The 14,398-nt window shown below is 44.3% G+C and overlaps 1 protein-coding gene across 1 annotated transcript in view; it reads left to right on the top strand.

The window, feature by feature from the left end:
• Window positions 1-12,706, top strand: part of SETD7 (SET domain containing 7, histone lysine methyltransferase) — a 48,608-nt gene extending 35,902 nt beyond the window's left edge. The window contains exons 8-9 of the mRNA XM_082463431.1: window positions 2,187-2,344; window positions 6,997-12,706. Coding sequence (XP_082319557.1) covers window positions 2,187-2,344; window positions 6,997-7,177 — 339 coding nt within the window. The 3' untranslated portion in view covers window positions 7,178-12,706. The remainder of the gene's footprint in view (window positions 1-2,186; window positions 2,345-6,996) is intronic.
• The last annotated feature ends 1,692 nt before the right edge of the window (window positions 12,707-14,398 follow it).

Below are 14,398 nucleotides of genomic sequence, written 5' to 3'. Positions count from 1 at the left end.
CGTCTTTATGGTCCTGGGTTTATCTATCTACTCCTAGCAGATGTGGGGTGAGGTTTTGTGGATGAAGCAAACTCTGAATGGTTAAAACTCTGCTCTGTTTGGGCTATTTAAAAGAACGGTGGGGTATGTCAAAATTTAAGGTTGGTGGTGATGGGCTTTCAAGGTAACAGGTCTCAGCCAGCAGTGAAGAAATAAACAACCTAGGGGCCCATACACAGAGGCCATCTTTGACTCGTTGACATAACACTCACCTGCTTTTAATTCAGGACATCTGTTTATAAATGTAAGGCCCGACACTATCAAACTCTTAGAGGAAAACATAGGCAGAACACCTTATGACGTCAATCACAGCAAGATCCTTTTTGACCCACCTCCTAGAGAAATGGAAATAAAAACAAAAATAAACAAATGGGACCTAATGAAACTTAAAAGCTTTTGCACAGCAAAGGAAACCATAAACAAGACGAAAAGACAACCCTTAGAATGGGAGAAAATATTTGCAAATGAAGCAGCTGACAAAGGATTAATCTCCAAAGTTTACAAGCAGCTCATGCAACTCAATATCAAAAAAACAAACAACCCAGGACTTACCTGGTGGCACAGTGGTTAAGAATCCGCCTGCCAATGCAGGGGACACGAGTTCGAGCCCTGGTCTGGGAGGATCCCACATGCCGCGGAGCAACTAAGCCCATGCGCCACAACTACTGAAGCCTCCGTGCCTAGAGCTCATGCTCTGCAACAAGAGAAGCCACCGCAATGAGAAACCTGCACACCGCAGTGAGGAGTAGCCCCCACTCACGCCGCAACTAGAGAAAGCCTGCGCGCAGCAACGAAGACGCAACACAGCCAAAAATAAATAAATGAATAAATAAATAAATAAATTTATTCAAAAAACAAACAAACAACCCAATCCAAAAGTGGGCAGAAGACCTAAATAGACATTTCTCCAAAGAAGATATACAGATCACCAACAAACACGTGAAAGGATGCAACATCACTAATCATTAGAGAAATGCAAATCAAAACTACAATGAGGTATCACTTCACACTGGTCAGAATGGCCATCATCAAAAAAATCTACAAACAATAAATGCTGGAGAGGGTGTGGAGAAAAGGGAACCCTCTTGCACTCTTGGTGTGAAGGTAAATTGATACAGCCACTATGGAGAACAGTATGGAGGTTCCTTAAAAAACTAAACATAGAACTACCATATGACCCAGCAATCCCACTACTGGGCATATACCCAGAGAAAACCATAATTCAAGAAGAGTCATGTACCACAACGTTCATTGGAGCTCTATTTACAATAGCCAGGACATGGAGGCAACCTAAGTGTCTATCGACAGATGAATGGATAAAGAAGATGTGGCACATATATACAATGGGATATTACTCGGCCATGAAAAGAAACGAAACTGAGTTATTTGCAGTGAGGTGGATGGACCTAGAGTCTGTCATACAGAGTGAAGTAAGTCAAAAAGAGAAAAACAAATACCGTATGCTAACACATATCTAAAAAAAAAAAAAAAAAGGTTCTGAAGAACCTACGGGCAGGACAGGAATAAAGATGCAGACGCAGAGAATGGACCTGAGGACACGGGGAAGGGGAAGGGGAAGCCGGGACGAAGTGAGAGAGTGACATTGACATATATACACTACTAAACGTAAAATAGATAGCTAGTGGGAAACAGCCGCATAGGACAGGGAGATCAGCTCGGTGCTTTGTCACCACCTAGAGGGGTGGGATAGGGAGGGTGGGAGGGAGATGCAAGAGGGAAGAGATATGGGAACATATGTATACGTATAGCTGATTCACTTTGTTATACAGCAGAAACTAACACACCATTGTAAAGCAATTATACGCCAATAAAGATGTTAAAAAAAAAAAAGACATCTGGTTATTTTTTTGTGTTTCTGTAAAGGGACTTTAAATCCTTTTTTTCATATAAGATAGGGGAAAATCAATAAATGCCAAGTTGAGCTGCCCGGCGCTGCCCACATACGCCTTTTGCACCATCGGTGTGCGGGGTTCGCACCATCGCGGTGCAAGGGATGCCTTAGGCTCTTTCCCTGTATGTGGCACTCAAACCGTGAAGTTTAAGGATAAATGAGTTAATATCTCCGGCGTCCTCTGAGCTCCTGGGAGGAAGGGCCTTTCTGATGTTCGCTTTCTTGTTTTCTGCAGGTCGACAGCAGGGACTGGGCTCTTAATGGGAACACCCTCTCCCTCGATGAAGAGACGGTCATTGATGTGCCTGAGCCCTACAACCGTGTATCCAAGTACTGTGCCTCCTTGGGACACAAGGCAAATCACTCCTTCACTCCGAACTGCATCTACGACATGTGAGTAGGAGACCACGCGGCCAGTGGCTGGGGCAGCTCTGTGCCTCGGGGCCCCGAGAATGAGGAGGGCACCTCAAAGGTGTCATCCTGCCTCGAGGAAGGTGGCTTCCTCAGAATATTCGAGGGTCCTCTGGCCAGGGGCCTCATGGTTATAACTTGAAACTCAGAAATGGAAAAGTGCTTCAAAGAGTAGAAATGCTGTGGAAAGGCTGTACTTAGTGGTTGCTGTTTTATTTGTGGCTTTTTTGTCCTTTAGTTGTCTCATTCTGGCAAATTAAGGGTAGTGTCATTTGAAGTAATAGTACAAATTGAAATGACTCTGCACAGTGGAGATTAGGGAATCCTTTTATTATGTGAGAGGAAGGAGAACCAAAAGATCCTAAGCCTAGGACGTGAGCTCTCAGTATTGGAAAAAAACGTGTAAAATCAGAGTCCCTATCATTTAACAATCAAGAGGAATGAAATACTGAACACATGCTACAACATGGATGAGCCTTGAAGACATGCTAAGTGCAAGAAGCCAGTCATGGGGACTTCCCTGGTGGTCCAGTGGGTAAGACTCCACGCTCCCAATGCAGGGGGCCTGGGTTCGATCCCTGGTGGGAGAACTAGATCCCGCATGCGTGCCGCAACTAAGAGCCTGCATGGCGCAACTAAAGACCCCACATGCCACAACTAAAGATCCCACATGCTGCAACTAAAGATCCCACATGCCGCCACGAAGATCCCGCGTGCTGCAACGAAGACCCAGTGTAGCCAAAATAAATAAATAAATATTAAAAAAGAAGCCAGTCACAAGAGCATGTAGTGTATGATTTCCATGTATATGAACAGTCCACTATAACCGCAGAGACAGAATGCAGATCAGTCGTTGCCTAGAGCTGGGGGCGGGGGTGGGCAGAGTAGAAGTTGATGGCTAATGAGCGTGGAGGTTCCTTTTGAGGCTGATGAAAGCTTCCAAAATTAGTGGCGATGGTTGCACAACTGAAAACCACTGAATTGTACACTTTAAATGGATGAATTTTATGAGACGTGAATTATATCTCAACAAAACCATTATTTAAAAAAATCAAATAATCCTACCTCCCCTTCCAGCGGTGCACTGAACCTCTTGGAAACCTCCATTGATGAGAACCTTACCATTATCCACACAGGCGGCTGTCTGGACAAATACATATCATGGAATTAGCTGTTGGGCTCTGAGGATTAGAAAGTTCCTTCTGTTGAGCCCAGATGGGTTTCCCTGTAATATCCAGCCCTTGGCCCTAATTACCTCCCTTTTTTTCTTGTGTACAGTGTCAATCTCTCTTCCACATAGTAGTCCTACAAATATCTTAGTAGTCTTCATGTGCCCCCTGAACCCTCTCTTCCAAAAGGCAAGCATATCCGACTCTGCCTTAAAGGATACAGCTGAGATTCCATGTTGTTGCTGTTCTTAACTCAGCCTGAGGACAGGCTAGGAGTCTAGGAGTTAGGCAGCTGTGTACAGCCTTTTCTGCTCAGCTGTAGTTTGCTGTCACTTAGTCCTCTAGCTTGTTAACATAAGCAGGATCTGATCATGTGCATTTAATCTGTAGGAAAATTGCCAGGATTTGAATGTCCCTTCTTGCATCCCTGAGATGGCTTTAAAATTGTTCTGGCACTGACTTGCTCTCTTTGGCAGCCAGTACCAAGTACTGAAGCTACAACTTCTGTTTAAAGGGCGGGTAGAAATGGCAAAGGACATGTGTCATGTGAAATGAAACTGACACTGTTATTAACTCCAAGGCTTTCACGGCCAGTGTGAATTAGGCCAAAGCATCGTTGCAGGCTGCACACAGCTGAACAACAACCCTTTAAAGCAGTGGTAACTAAGGATAACAAATGCTACTGAGGCTGCCCCTTAAAACAAATGAGTCCTGTGATTTCATGGCAAGAACATGATTTTTCTCATCAAAAAGGAGACAGCACAGGAGACAAGAGAAGGAACCATTTGTGCAAAATCAAGTCCCTCCTCAGAGTTTTTTTTTTTCCCAAGCCCAATGTGAATGATTAGTTATTTGGGGTCATGGGGAGACTAGCTGAATAATCATCAAATAGAACATTCAGATACCAATCCATGGCATTCATTTGTTTCTAAAATCATTGGTACTGTTATGCACACTGTAACTTAAACAGAACAGCACTTCTATAAGCTGTTTTAACTGTAGTCTGGTACGGCGTGCCAAATGGACAGATAGGCAGGAACTACTTTTCTCGTTGTAAATATAGGTTACTTGTCGACAAGGGACCGAAGAGTGTGGCCCAGAGGTTTGGTCTGAGGGCTAATCGTGCAGCCAGTGTTTCCTGAGCACTTCCTCTAGGTCAGTGCTGTGCTAAAGCCTTCTGTGCACATTGTCATTCAATCCTCCCAGTAACTTCGTGGGGCCCCTAGTATTACTGCTGATTCCAGATCAGCGACAAGAAACGCAGGGCTCTTGTCAAAGTGGAGAAGTGCTCTTAACCATTGTGCCTTAGGGCTGCTTTGAAGAATCAGCACCTGAGATTGAGTTCTGTCTTTTCGATCTGTCCATTTTCTACTCCCTGAGAATAACGATAATGAGCAAGAAAATGAAAATACAAGAGGACGATAAGAGAAATCTTAGGCTTCTTGTGCGATTTTTTTCAGTGTACCAGAAGGTTAACTAGAGCTCCATTTCAGGAGTATTTTTTTTATTGAAGTATCACTGATTTACAATACTGTGTTAGTTTCAGGTGTACAGCAAAGTGATTTGGATATACATATATTCATTTTCAGATGCTTTTCCGTTATAGGTTATTACAAGATATTGAATATAGTTCCCTGTGCTATGCAGTAGGTCCTTGTTGTTTATCTATTTTATATATAGTATTGTGTATCTGTTAACCCCATACTCCTAATTTATCCCTCCCCCTCTCCCCGCCTTTCCCCTTTGGTAACCGTAAGTTTGTTTTCTATGTCTGCGAGTCTGTTTCTGTTTTGTAAATAAATTCATTTGTATCATTTTTTTAAGATTCCACATGTAAGTGATATCATATGATATTTGTCTTTGTCTGACTGACTTCTCTTGGTATGACAATCTCTAGGTCCATCCATGTTGCTGCAAATGGCATTATTTCATTCTTTTTTATGGCCGAGTAATATTCCATTGTAAGGAGTTCTATTTTTTAATGAAAGATTTTAATTTAGAGACAAAGAGTTGTGATTTTAATAAGGAATTCCCAAATCCCTGATCCAGGGATGTCCTCTGTGCTGGAGCACAGTCTGAGACTTCTGTGCACGTGCGTGCTCTCATACACCCACGTGCTTGCTTACACATGTCACAACTGATACGAGTCTTCAGCTGTGCCAGGCACTGTGTGTGGTGCTTTATTTACGTGACCCTATTTTGTCACCACAAGGACTCTTGGAGGATAAGGATTACTGGTGTTATCATGATTTGGCAGGTGAGGAAAGTGAGATTCAGAGACACAGAGGTGAGCTTTCCAGAAGGAGGCAGTCATAATGTGTGGCGCCAGGACTCACACCAAAGTCTTCGGGCCCAAATCAAGTGTGCTTTCCAAGAAACAGGACAGCCAAAGGGGGTGGGCATAGAGGCCCCCTTGGAGTGAGAGTGTGGTGGTTCCTTTTTACCCCCCACACAATATGCCCATACACTGCAGACACGCTCGTCTCCCACCAAGCGCTTGCCATCGTGCGCCCTGTACCTCTGACTTCGGGCCTGGAACCTCCGCCTTTGGTGTTTCAAAGCCCTTTGTTCAAAATGTAACTATAAATGAATGGATTTGACCAGATGCATAGGAAAACAAAGTTACTTTCTTTCTGGCCTGCCTTCCAGGTGTCCCTGTTGGGTTTCAGCAGCTGTTAGAGGAGATGAGTCTCTTAATACTTACTTAGCTCCCGCTCCCCTGCAGGCAGCCGTGCAGGTGAGCCAGGCCGGGAGCCTCTGGCAGAGGAGCATAACCCTAGCTTTAGCCCGGCCTCTCCCATCACAGGGGGCATCAGAGGGAAATCTGAAAGAAGCAGGACGGCAGAGCGGTCTGGGCTTCCCTCTTGGGAAAAAAATCTTCATTTACTTTTATGCTAGAAAATAACTCTTCCTCTATAGGTACAGGATGGAAAACAGAGTTTTTTTGCTTTTGCAAATCCACAGGGCTCTTTCTTACAACTCCAGAAGCGCCCTGGCAAAGCCTTTCCCCGAGGTACAGGCAGGTAATGTGAGGCGACAGGCCAGAGGAGCTGGAATGCTGACAGGCCGCATTGGATCTGATTTCTCATTAAAGACAGATTTTTGTTGAAGATCCTGATTGTTGATTTACAAATACAGAGTGGCAAATAGGCTCAGAAAGGAAGATAGGGCCGTGCTTTTTAAACCTTAACGTACATAGGGATCACCGGGGAGGGGGAGGGGGGCGGGGTGTTAGAATGCAGATCCCACCACCAGGTCTGGGTGGGGAAGCCCGGAGTCTCCCCGTGAGCACCAGCCTCCCAGGGGAAGCTGATGCCGGCTCCTCTGTGGCCCGCACGCTGAGGACCTGCCGGTGGTGTCCAGGGCACAGCAAGCACACGGGTGATTCCTGCCTCAGCCCTTCTAGCCTTTGCATCTGACCTCCCGGTCCGGCCCGGGAATGACCATGTGCATCTTGATGTCTAGGTTTGTCCACCCCCGTTTTGGACCCATCAAATGCATTCGCACGCTCCGAGCCGTGGAGGCCGACGAGGAACTCACTGTTGCCTATGGCTACGACCACAGCCCCCCGGGGAAGAGTGGGCCTGAAGCCCCCGAGTGGTACCAGGTGGAGCTGAAGGCCTTCCAGGCCACCCAGCAGAAGTGAAAGGCCTGGCTCCGGGCTTCAGAGACCTGGAATAGAAACTTGGATCTATGCACTACGTTTATCCGACAACGGGACAACCAGGGACTGCTCATGCTGTGACATCACATCCTCTCACTCTGCGTTCGCTACAACTTTCTCGAATACTAACTAGGTCTGACTGTATTACTCATACCAGGTTTAAAATTAGCTAGCAACAACGCCCTCCTGAGAGGTACTGTTGAGCACTTGACAGAAGACAACGTGATGTTCTCGGGTGGTTCAAGACTAAATCTGTACCACATTCAGAGATGCCAAACGATTAGACTGAAAAAAGGGGGTTTTTCAGTCATTTTTAGTCAGTGGCTTTTCCATGAGGTTTATTTCTATGGCCGGTGCAAATTGCGTTATCACACTTGCATATGCGCCATATGGAGGACAGAGAATTACTACATTTTTATTCTCTAAATGTAGTATCATTTGCCTTTTAACCTTTGATCTGTTCTTGCAATAGAATGGCTTTGTTTTTCCCCTAGCGAACAGAACCCCACTTTTTGAGTCACTTCACCCCTTAGTCCTCTTCTCTATCTTAGGTATCTTTCACAAGAGAAAACTTCCAAATGGATTTCGTTTCAGTGCCAGTGTGTAGGTCTCTCTGGCTCTCTCTATATCACTGTTTCATTACTATGTCCTAATATAAAGACCTGGCTCCTAGGGCCGGGCTATTATTATAGAATTATTATTCTCGCATGTAAACAAAGATATCTTTGCTTTAAGATGTGAGAAGAAATGAATTTACTTTGTTTGCATTAAGTTATGGAAGAGTTGTAACATATACTTTAAGAAAGAAGAGGGGGAAATTAGTATTTCTAAGCAGTAGACGTGGCAATTTTGCAATATCTTCAATAGTGCTAGTAATTTTTTTTCTCCTTGGGTACACATTAAATGTACATAACAGAGCAGTCTGGCTTGTGGCACAGTGCATTGAATTCAAAAGTCAAATAGCAAACTTGAATTATAACACAGAATTCAAAAGGTTTTTTTGGTTTGTTTGTTTTTTTTTTTTAAATCGCTACTGTTAAGAGAGACGTACTGATCACTAGGTACAAATCAAACCTTAATGCTAAAACTCTTCATCATTGTAATTTCAAAGCACTTACCTGCTTCACAGCCTTGTGAATTAAGACTAACACCTGTATAGCTTAGAAGCAACGGTATCAATAGCATTTCAGCCATTTTTGCTAGCCATGTGTAATCACAACTGCAGAAATAAGGAGAAAAGCCCCTGTTTTTTAGTTTAGCTAATTAGGTATGTAACCTGACTGGGATTACTCTGGGGGAATTCTGGGAGTTTGGGGTTTTTGTAAGTGCCCTCACCACATGCCGTAGCTGTGTCCTCTTCAGATGCCCAGCTGAGGAGCTGGGAGGTCTGGAAAGCAGCAGTTGCTACAAGTTGCAGCTGTCAGCTGGGGCACCTGTCGCCGAGTCAGTTTGGTCTTGAAAGCTGAAGCCTTCCACACTGTAGCTCTGGCTAGTAGGGAAGGCTTGCTGGGAGCAGGAGAAGAGAAAAGAAACAGGCAGGAGGAAGTTTGCTATTTCATGTCAGTTACACATTGCTCTTGGGAAGAATTTAACAAAAGTGCTTCATCAGGGCTGCTCACAGCTTTCAGTTCTGGCAGCTCCTGGGCACAGGATTCAGCCTTCAAGACAGTGACAGAAGTGGCCCTTTCCCTTGGTAAGTCCAGGCTTCCCAGAGCTCCCCTGTCCCCAGCAGTGCAGCTAGGTGGCCACGGTTTCAGGGAGCTCAGCTGCTGGTTCACTCGTGAGAAGTTCTGAGGCTGCCAGGAAGATCTTCCACGAAGTGAACCGAATAGAGTTTTTAGATTAAAAGGCACCAGGATAGGATCGCTTCTATTCTGTAGAAAGAGACCAGACCGTTCCATAAACTGGCAGATGCGCAGAGTCTTGGGACTTGTATTCTGATAGGTGCTTTCATTCAAACGCGTCCCAAAGTAAGTGACTGTCTTCAGGAGAAAGATGGCTTTAATCAACCCCAGTGAGTTGGGTTGTGGAGCCAGACCAGGGAGTGCGGTCGGGGGGGAGGATGGCGCCAGGACTCCAAAGCAAGGACTTCAGGCTGCCGGCTGCCATGGGGTGTAATGTCTGTCCCAATGGGCTACCCCATTCAAATGGAATTTTTCTTTTCTTTTGACGAAAGTGGCTGAAGAGTTGGAAATAGTGACTAACCAGCAAATCCATTTTTCAAATAAAATAGTGAATAACTCTCTGAGTTTCGAGCCCGGCAGTGTGTCTGTCTGTGACGTTCAGACAAATCAGAGGAAGCAGTACATCCAAGCTGAGCCTCTCCACGTCCTCTCTCCTGTCTCCCTTGTTCTCTGTCTCTTCTTTCTCCTGCCCTACCCTTTCCCCTCTCTCTCTCTCTGTTGTCTGTGAGAATGGCTGGTGTTTGTACGTAACAACGTGCCAGCTGACCCCTCCGGCCGCTCCCTCTCTCCCTCCTCTCCTGCCAGTCTCTCTGGCCCATTGGACCCTGTCTGTCTGTCTTTCCCTCTGCGAGTACCTCTCTCCATCACTCTGTGTCCACGTCTGCTTCTGCTACTCCTGTCGTCCCCCTGACACACACCCCCACCCCACCCCCCACCAAATGTAAGGCTTTGTCACAGGGTGGGGTCAGAGGGGGCCTTGAGATTCACTGTGTTCTGTAGGTAGATAAAACAGTCAAGGGGGTTGGGGTCCCATGAGGAATTAACTGGTGAGGGAATAGGGTTTGTTCCCTGTTTGAGCCAAAGCTGAGGGGGAAGCCTTGGGATGTATTTTTCTACTGAATCTTGACGTCCGCTGTGGAAGGAAATACGTCAGGAAGCAAGTAGTTTCATCAGCATCGTAACAGAAATGTGGAAGAGTCCAGGTGGTGGGGATAAAGGAGTAACTTTCTGCTCTCCTCCAAAAGGGTCAGTGCCGAGGAGGGTGCCTGATGCCGTGGTCCCCATCAGATTCACTCAGAGCCGTCTCAGTCCACCTCCTGCATGACTAGATCTTTCCTTAGCAGCTTTTCTATGACAAAATATTATCTTGTGTTAGAGTTAGGAATAGGAACTAATCTGTAGGAGTATGTCCCCAAATGGGCATTTGAATGGACTCACAAAAAACCACCGTAAGGACTGAATTTCTGACACAAAGGAATGATGAGATTTAAAAGCTACAGGCAAGGAAGACTTGAGTTTTGCAGTACCTATTCTTATTTTAACCTGCTTCATCCCTGGTCTGCCTGAGAAACTGAGAAGGAAATTTGTTGTTCAAGACCCCTTTGAACCTGTCTGGGGCTGTCCTTAAACTTATTTGCCTTCTGGGGGTTCTTCACACTTGAAAAACAATTTCCTTATCACCAACAACCTGAAAAGGCCAAAGCAAAGGCCAAGTGTAACCATTGACAACATTTAATTGTAAGGGTAAAATTGCAGTAACTGTGAACAGTGAGTTCAAGGGTTGTCTTCTCAGTGAGTCGTATGTGGCACTTTAGTAAATTTCCTTTACTATATGAAATTTTAAATCACTCACTGCAAAATGCATTTAAGATCTTCCAGGAAGGTATTGTTTTCTGTTGTGCTTTGTTTTAAAACAGTTGCCTCAAGTTTCTGTCTTAAGAGTAGTGATTTAGAATCCAGACATCTTTCGTTTTAGAAAAACAAGCAAAACCATGTTGCAAGACTGATAGTCGTAATGTTTATTTGCCGCAGATCAAAGGTTCACAAAATATATTGAATTTACATCTACTTGAGGTACCTTGATAGACTGGTTTTTTTTTTTTGTCTTTGATCTTTCCCTTCAGGAATTTGGAGCCTCAGTATCCATTTTGATTTTTAAAATACTAAATTGTAATCGTTTTATTTTGCCAAATGGGTGCAGACATACTCAAAGCAATGAAAACTATTTCAAGCCATACAACCACAGGGATGGAAACCCTTTTCACAAATTTTAACGTGTTTGTATGTAAATAGATGTTTGTATGAACTATTTTCATGGTAGAATGAATATATTTAAGTGAAGTTGAATTATTCCAGTGCTATTTAAACAAATTGCAAACATTTTTGGTGAGAATTCTCTGAGTCTATTGAGATATAATGCAGATCAGTTTTGATTTTTACAAAATCAAAAAGCCTACAAAAAACTCTGACTCATGGCAACTTCCCCGCGTTGTTGCACCTGACGTGGAGAGAGCTCGTAGGCTTCCCCAGTGCCTCAGCCGCTTCCTGGTGGAAGTTAGGTGCTCGTGGAGGTATGTCCACCCTTAGTGACATCACTCCGGGCCTTTGGGGGCCCGTGAGTGACTCAGAGGCATTAGAGACACCGGTGCAGTTATCCGGAGCACAATTTCTTTGCAGGGCAGCAGAATCAGAAGCCAGACGTGGCCATGGGAACCTCGGAACCGGGTTTTCTGGCCGCCATCCACCGCTTCCCTTACTGCCTAGTCACACACGTCAGGGAGGCTGCCCTCAGTGGAGCTGGGGTTCAGACCCCCGGGTGGGACCTCACGGTTTTGCCAGCAGTCCCTGCCTCTGGGCCTCCACCTCGAGAGAGGACGGAGGAGGGTCCTGCTGGCAAGGGGCCCATTTCTCAGCACAGTACACTTCCCGTCTCAGCTCTGGGAAACTATGCACCCAAGCACCAAACTTCCAACCAGAGAGAGACATCCTCGGATAACGCAGATCCTTGCTTCCTCTGTCTGTGACTTTACACACCGTTGTTAGAAGTCGTGTTAACATCAAGACCAATCACCTCCCTATAGGACATACCTCCCAACTCCCCTGACTCTGACTAGAACACTCCTTTATAATGATATTCAACTTGAGTGGGGTTTTTTTTTTCCGCTTTAGTCCTGGATATAATGAAATGATAAATATGATGACAAATTTTCACTGTGTATACTAGCAATATGTACACACACACCAATGTATCTTAACATACAACTTGGTTACATTTTGGATGACTGTCATTCATCTCAAGTCATGTACTGGGAAACTACAAGGACTACGTGATGTCTGCTTATCATAGAGGAAAGTCGGGTTCATGGTTCTGAGCTCCCTACTTCAAAAGTTTTTCCTCCTGGGTTTTCTGTGTTCTCTTTTTATCCTGAAATGCATTGATTAGGTTGTGAGGTATGTTTAAGGATTGGAAGCCAGGGGAATGCTTTTGGCATTTATTGCAACCAAAAGTTAACCTCATCACAGTTAACGAGCATCTTTGATTGGTCTTTTGTGGAATTTGAACTAAATCTATGAGCCTTATTCAATATCTATAATTCTATGATTTTTTTAAATTATGGGAAATTAATGAAAGATGTTTACATGAATAATGTTTGCCCTTACTGTGTTATGAATGAGTTTTTTGTAGTGTGTCTGGGTGCATGTGCAAGAGAGTAGGAAAAATGTTTCTGAAACAAAACTTGACAAATATTTGTAATGAAAAGTAAATTTAAAGATTGCTATAATCGCGCTATAGAAACAATGCAAGTATTAAACAAAATATACAATCGCCTGTCGTTGTCGTCCTTTGGTTGCCTGGGGCAGGAAGGCAGTAACGTATTTCTCTGCCATGTCTTCCTGTATATTTAAATTACTAAGCAAACTTTACATCTGAAGTTGTTTAAAAATGTTACAGTATGTCCCCTACATACGAACGAGTTCCATTCTGAGAGTGCGTTCGTAAGTCCACTTTGTTCGTAAGTCCAACAGAGTTAGCCTAGGTACCCAGCTAACACAATCGGCTACATAGTACTTTACTGTAATAGGGTAATAGGTTTATAATACTTTCACACAAATAATACATAAAAAACAAATGCAAACAACAAAGAAAACATTTTTAATCTTACAGTACCTTGAAAAGTACAGTAGTACAGTACAACAGCTAGCATACAGGGGCTGGCATTGAGTGAACAGGCAAGAAGAGTTACTGACTGGAGGAGGGAGAGGAGGTGGGAGATGGTAGAGCTGAAGGATCGTCAGCAATAAGAGATGGAGGGCAAGCTGCAATTTCACTCACGCCTGACGCTGATGAAACGCACGTTCGCATCTTTGAAAGTTCGCAACTTGAAGGTTCGTATGTGGGGGACTTACTGTATTAACCTTTTGCCATTTTCAAAGCATCATAGTAAGACTTGAGGGAGGGGTATGGAAAGGTGAGGACCCTGTTGTGTATTTGGCATGGCACCCTGTCCACCCATGAGTCCAGAAAAATTAGCAACATCAGCCAAACGTATCTGATGGACTCCATACATGTTAAGCATATTGACCGTACATCAGAAGATCAGGGAAAATATCTGAAGAATGGGAAACTTCAACTTGTGGTTGAAGATACAGGAACGTTGTTAGATGTTGTGGTAGATCTTGGTGATCTTAGGACAGCTTTGAGCCAAGGAAGCCAGAAACCCCTTATTTCTGCCCAATCATTGTCAATGTTCCCAAACTCTCCCCTACAACATTCCCAAAGCACAAAGGCCAGTGACAAAGGGGGTAAAAAAATAGTACTTTGCTATCAGCTGGGCGGGACATCTACCCATGGTCCCAAAGAAGTGAATTCCAGTAAGCTGGGTGTCAAACTGAAGCAGCCCATGAGCCCGCCTGCTTTATCTTACCTCCCTCGGTTGCCCATTCTTTGATCTTAATCACACTTCCTTCCACTGAAGCAAGTGAGATGACTCAATCCAAACCGGGCTAGATCAGTTTCCCCACTTGGAATGAAGACACACATCCATACGCTGGAGCTTTAAGGCAGCGTTTCACCCACTAACCCACAATATTAATATTCTTCCTCCTTGTGTGGGAGAGGGGTGTGAGATTAAAAATTGAATAAAACTGGGGCAAGTCTAAGAAGCTCAACTCTCAAAAGTGAAAGATCAGGCAACATTTTTTGTTTGTTTTTACTGGGGTACAGTTGCTTTACAATGTTGTGTTAGTTTCTGCTGTACAGAGAAGTGAATCAGCTATATGTATACATATATCCCCTCTTTTTTGGGTTTCCTTCCCATTTAGGTCACCACAGGGCACTGAGTAGAGTTCCCTGTGCTATACAGTAGGTTCGCATTAATTATCTATTTTATACATAGTATCAAGATTGTGTATATGTCAATCCCAATCTCCCAGTTCATCCTACCCTCCCTTTCCCCTCTTGGTGTCCATACGTTTGTTCTCGAACAGGCAACTTTTTGTGGATTAAGATGGATGTAGG

The sequence above is a fragment of the Balaenoptera physalus genome (genome assembly GCF_965194825.1).
Source record: "Balaenoptera physalus genome assembly, chromosome: 5".
Classification (NCBI taxonomy): Eukaryota; Metazoa; Chordata; class Mammalia; order Artiodactyla; family Balaenopteridae; genus Balaenoptera; species Balaenoptera physalus.
This window is presented reverse-complemented; position numbering and strand designations above follow the sequence as displayed.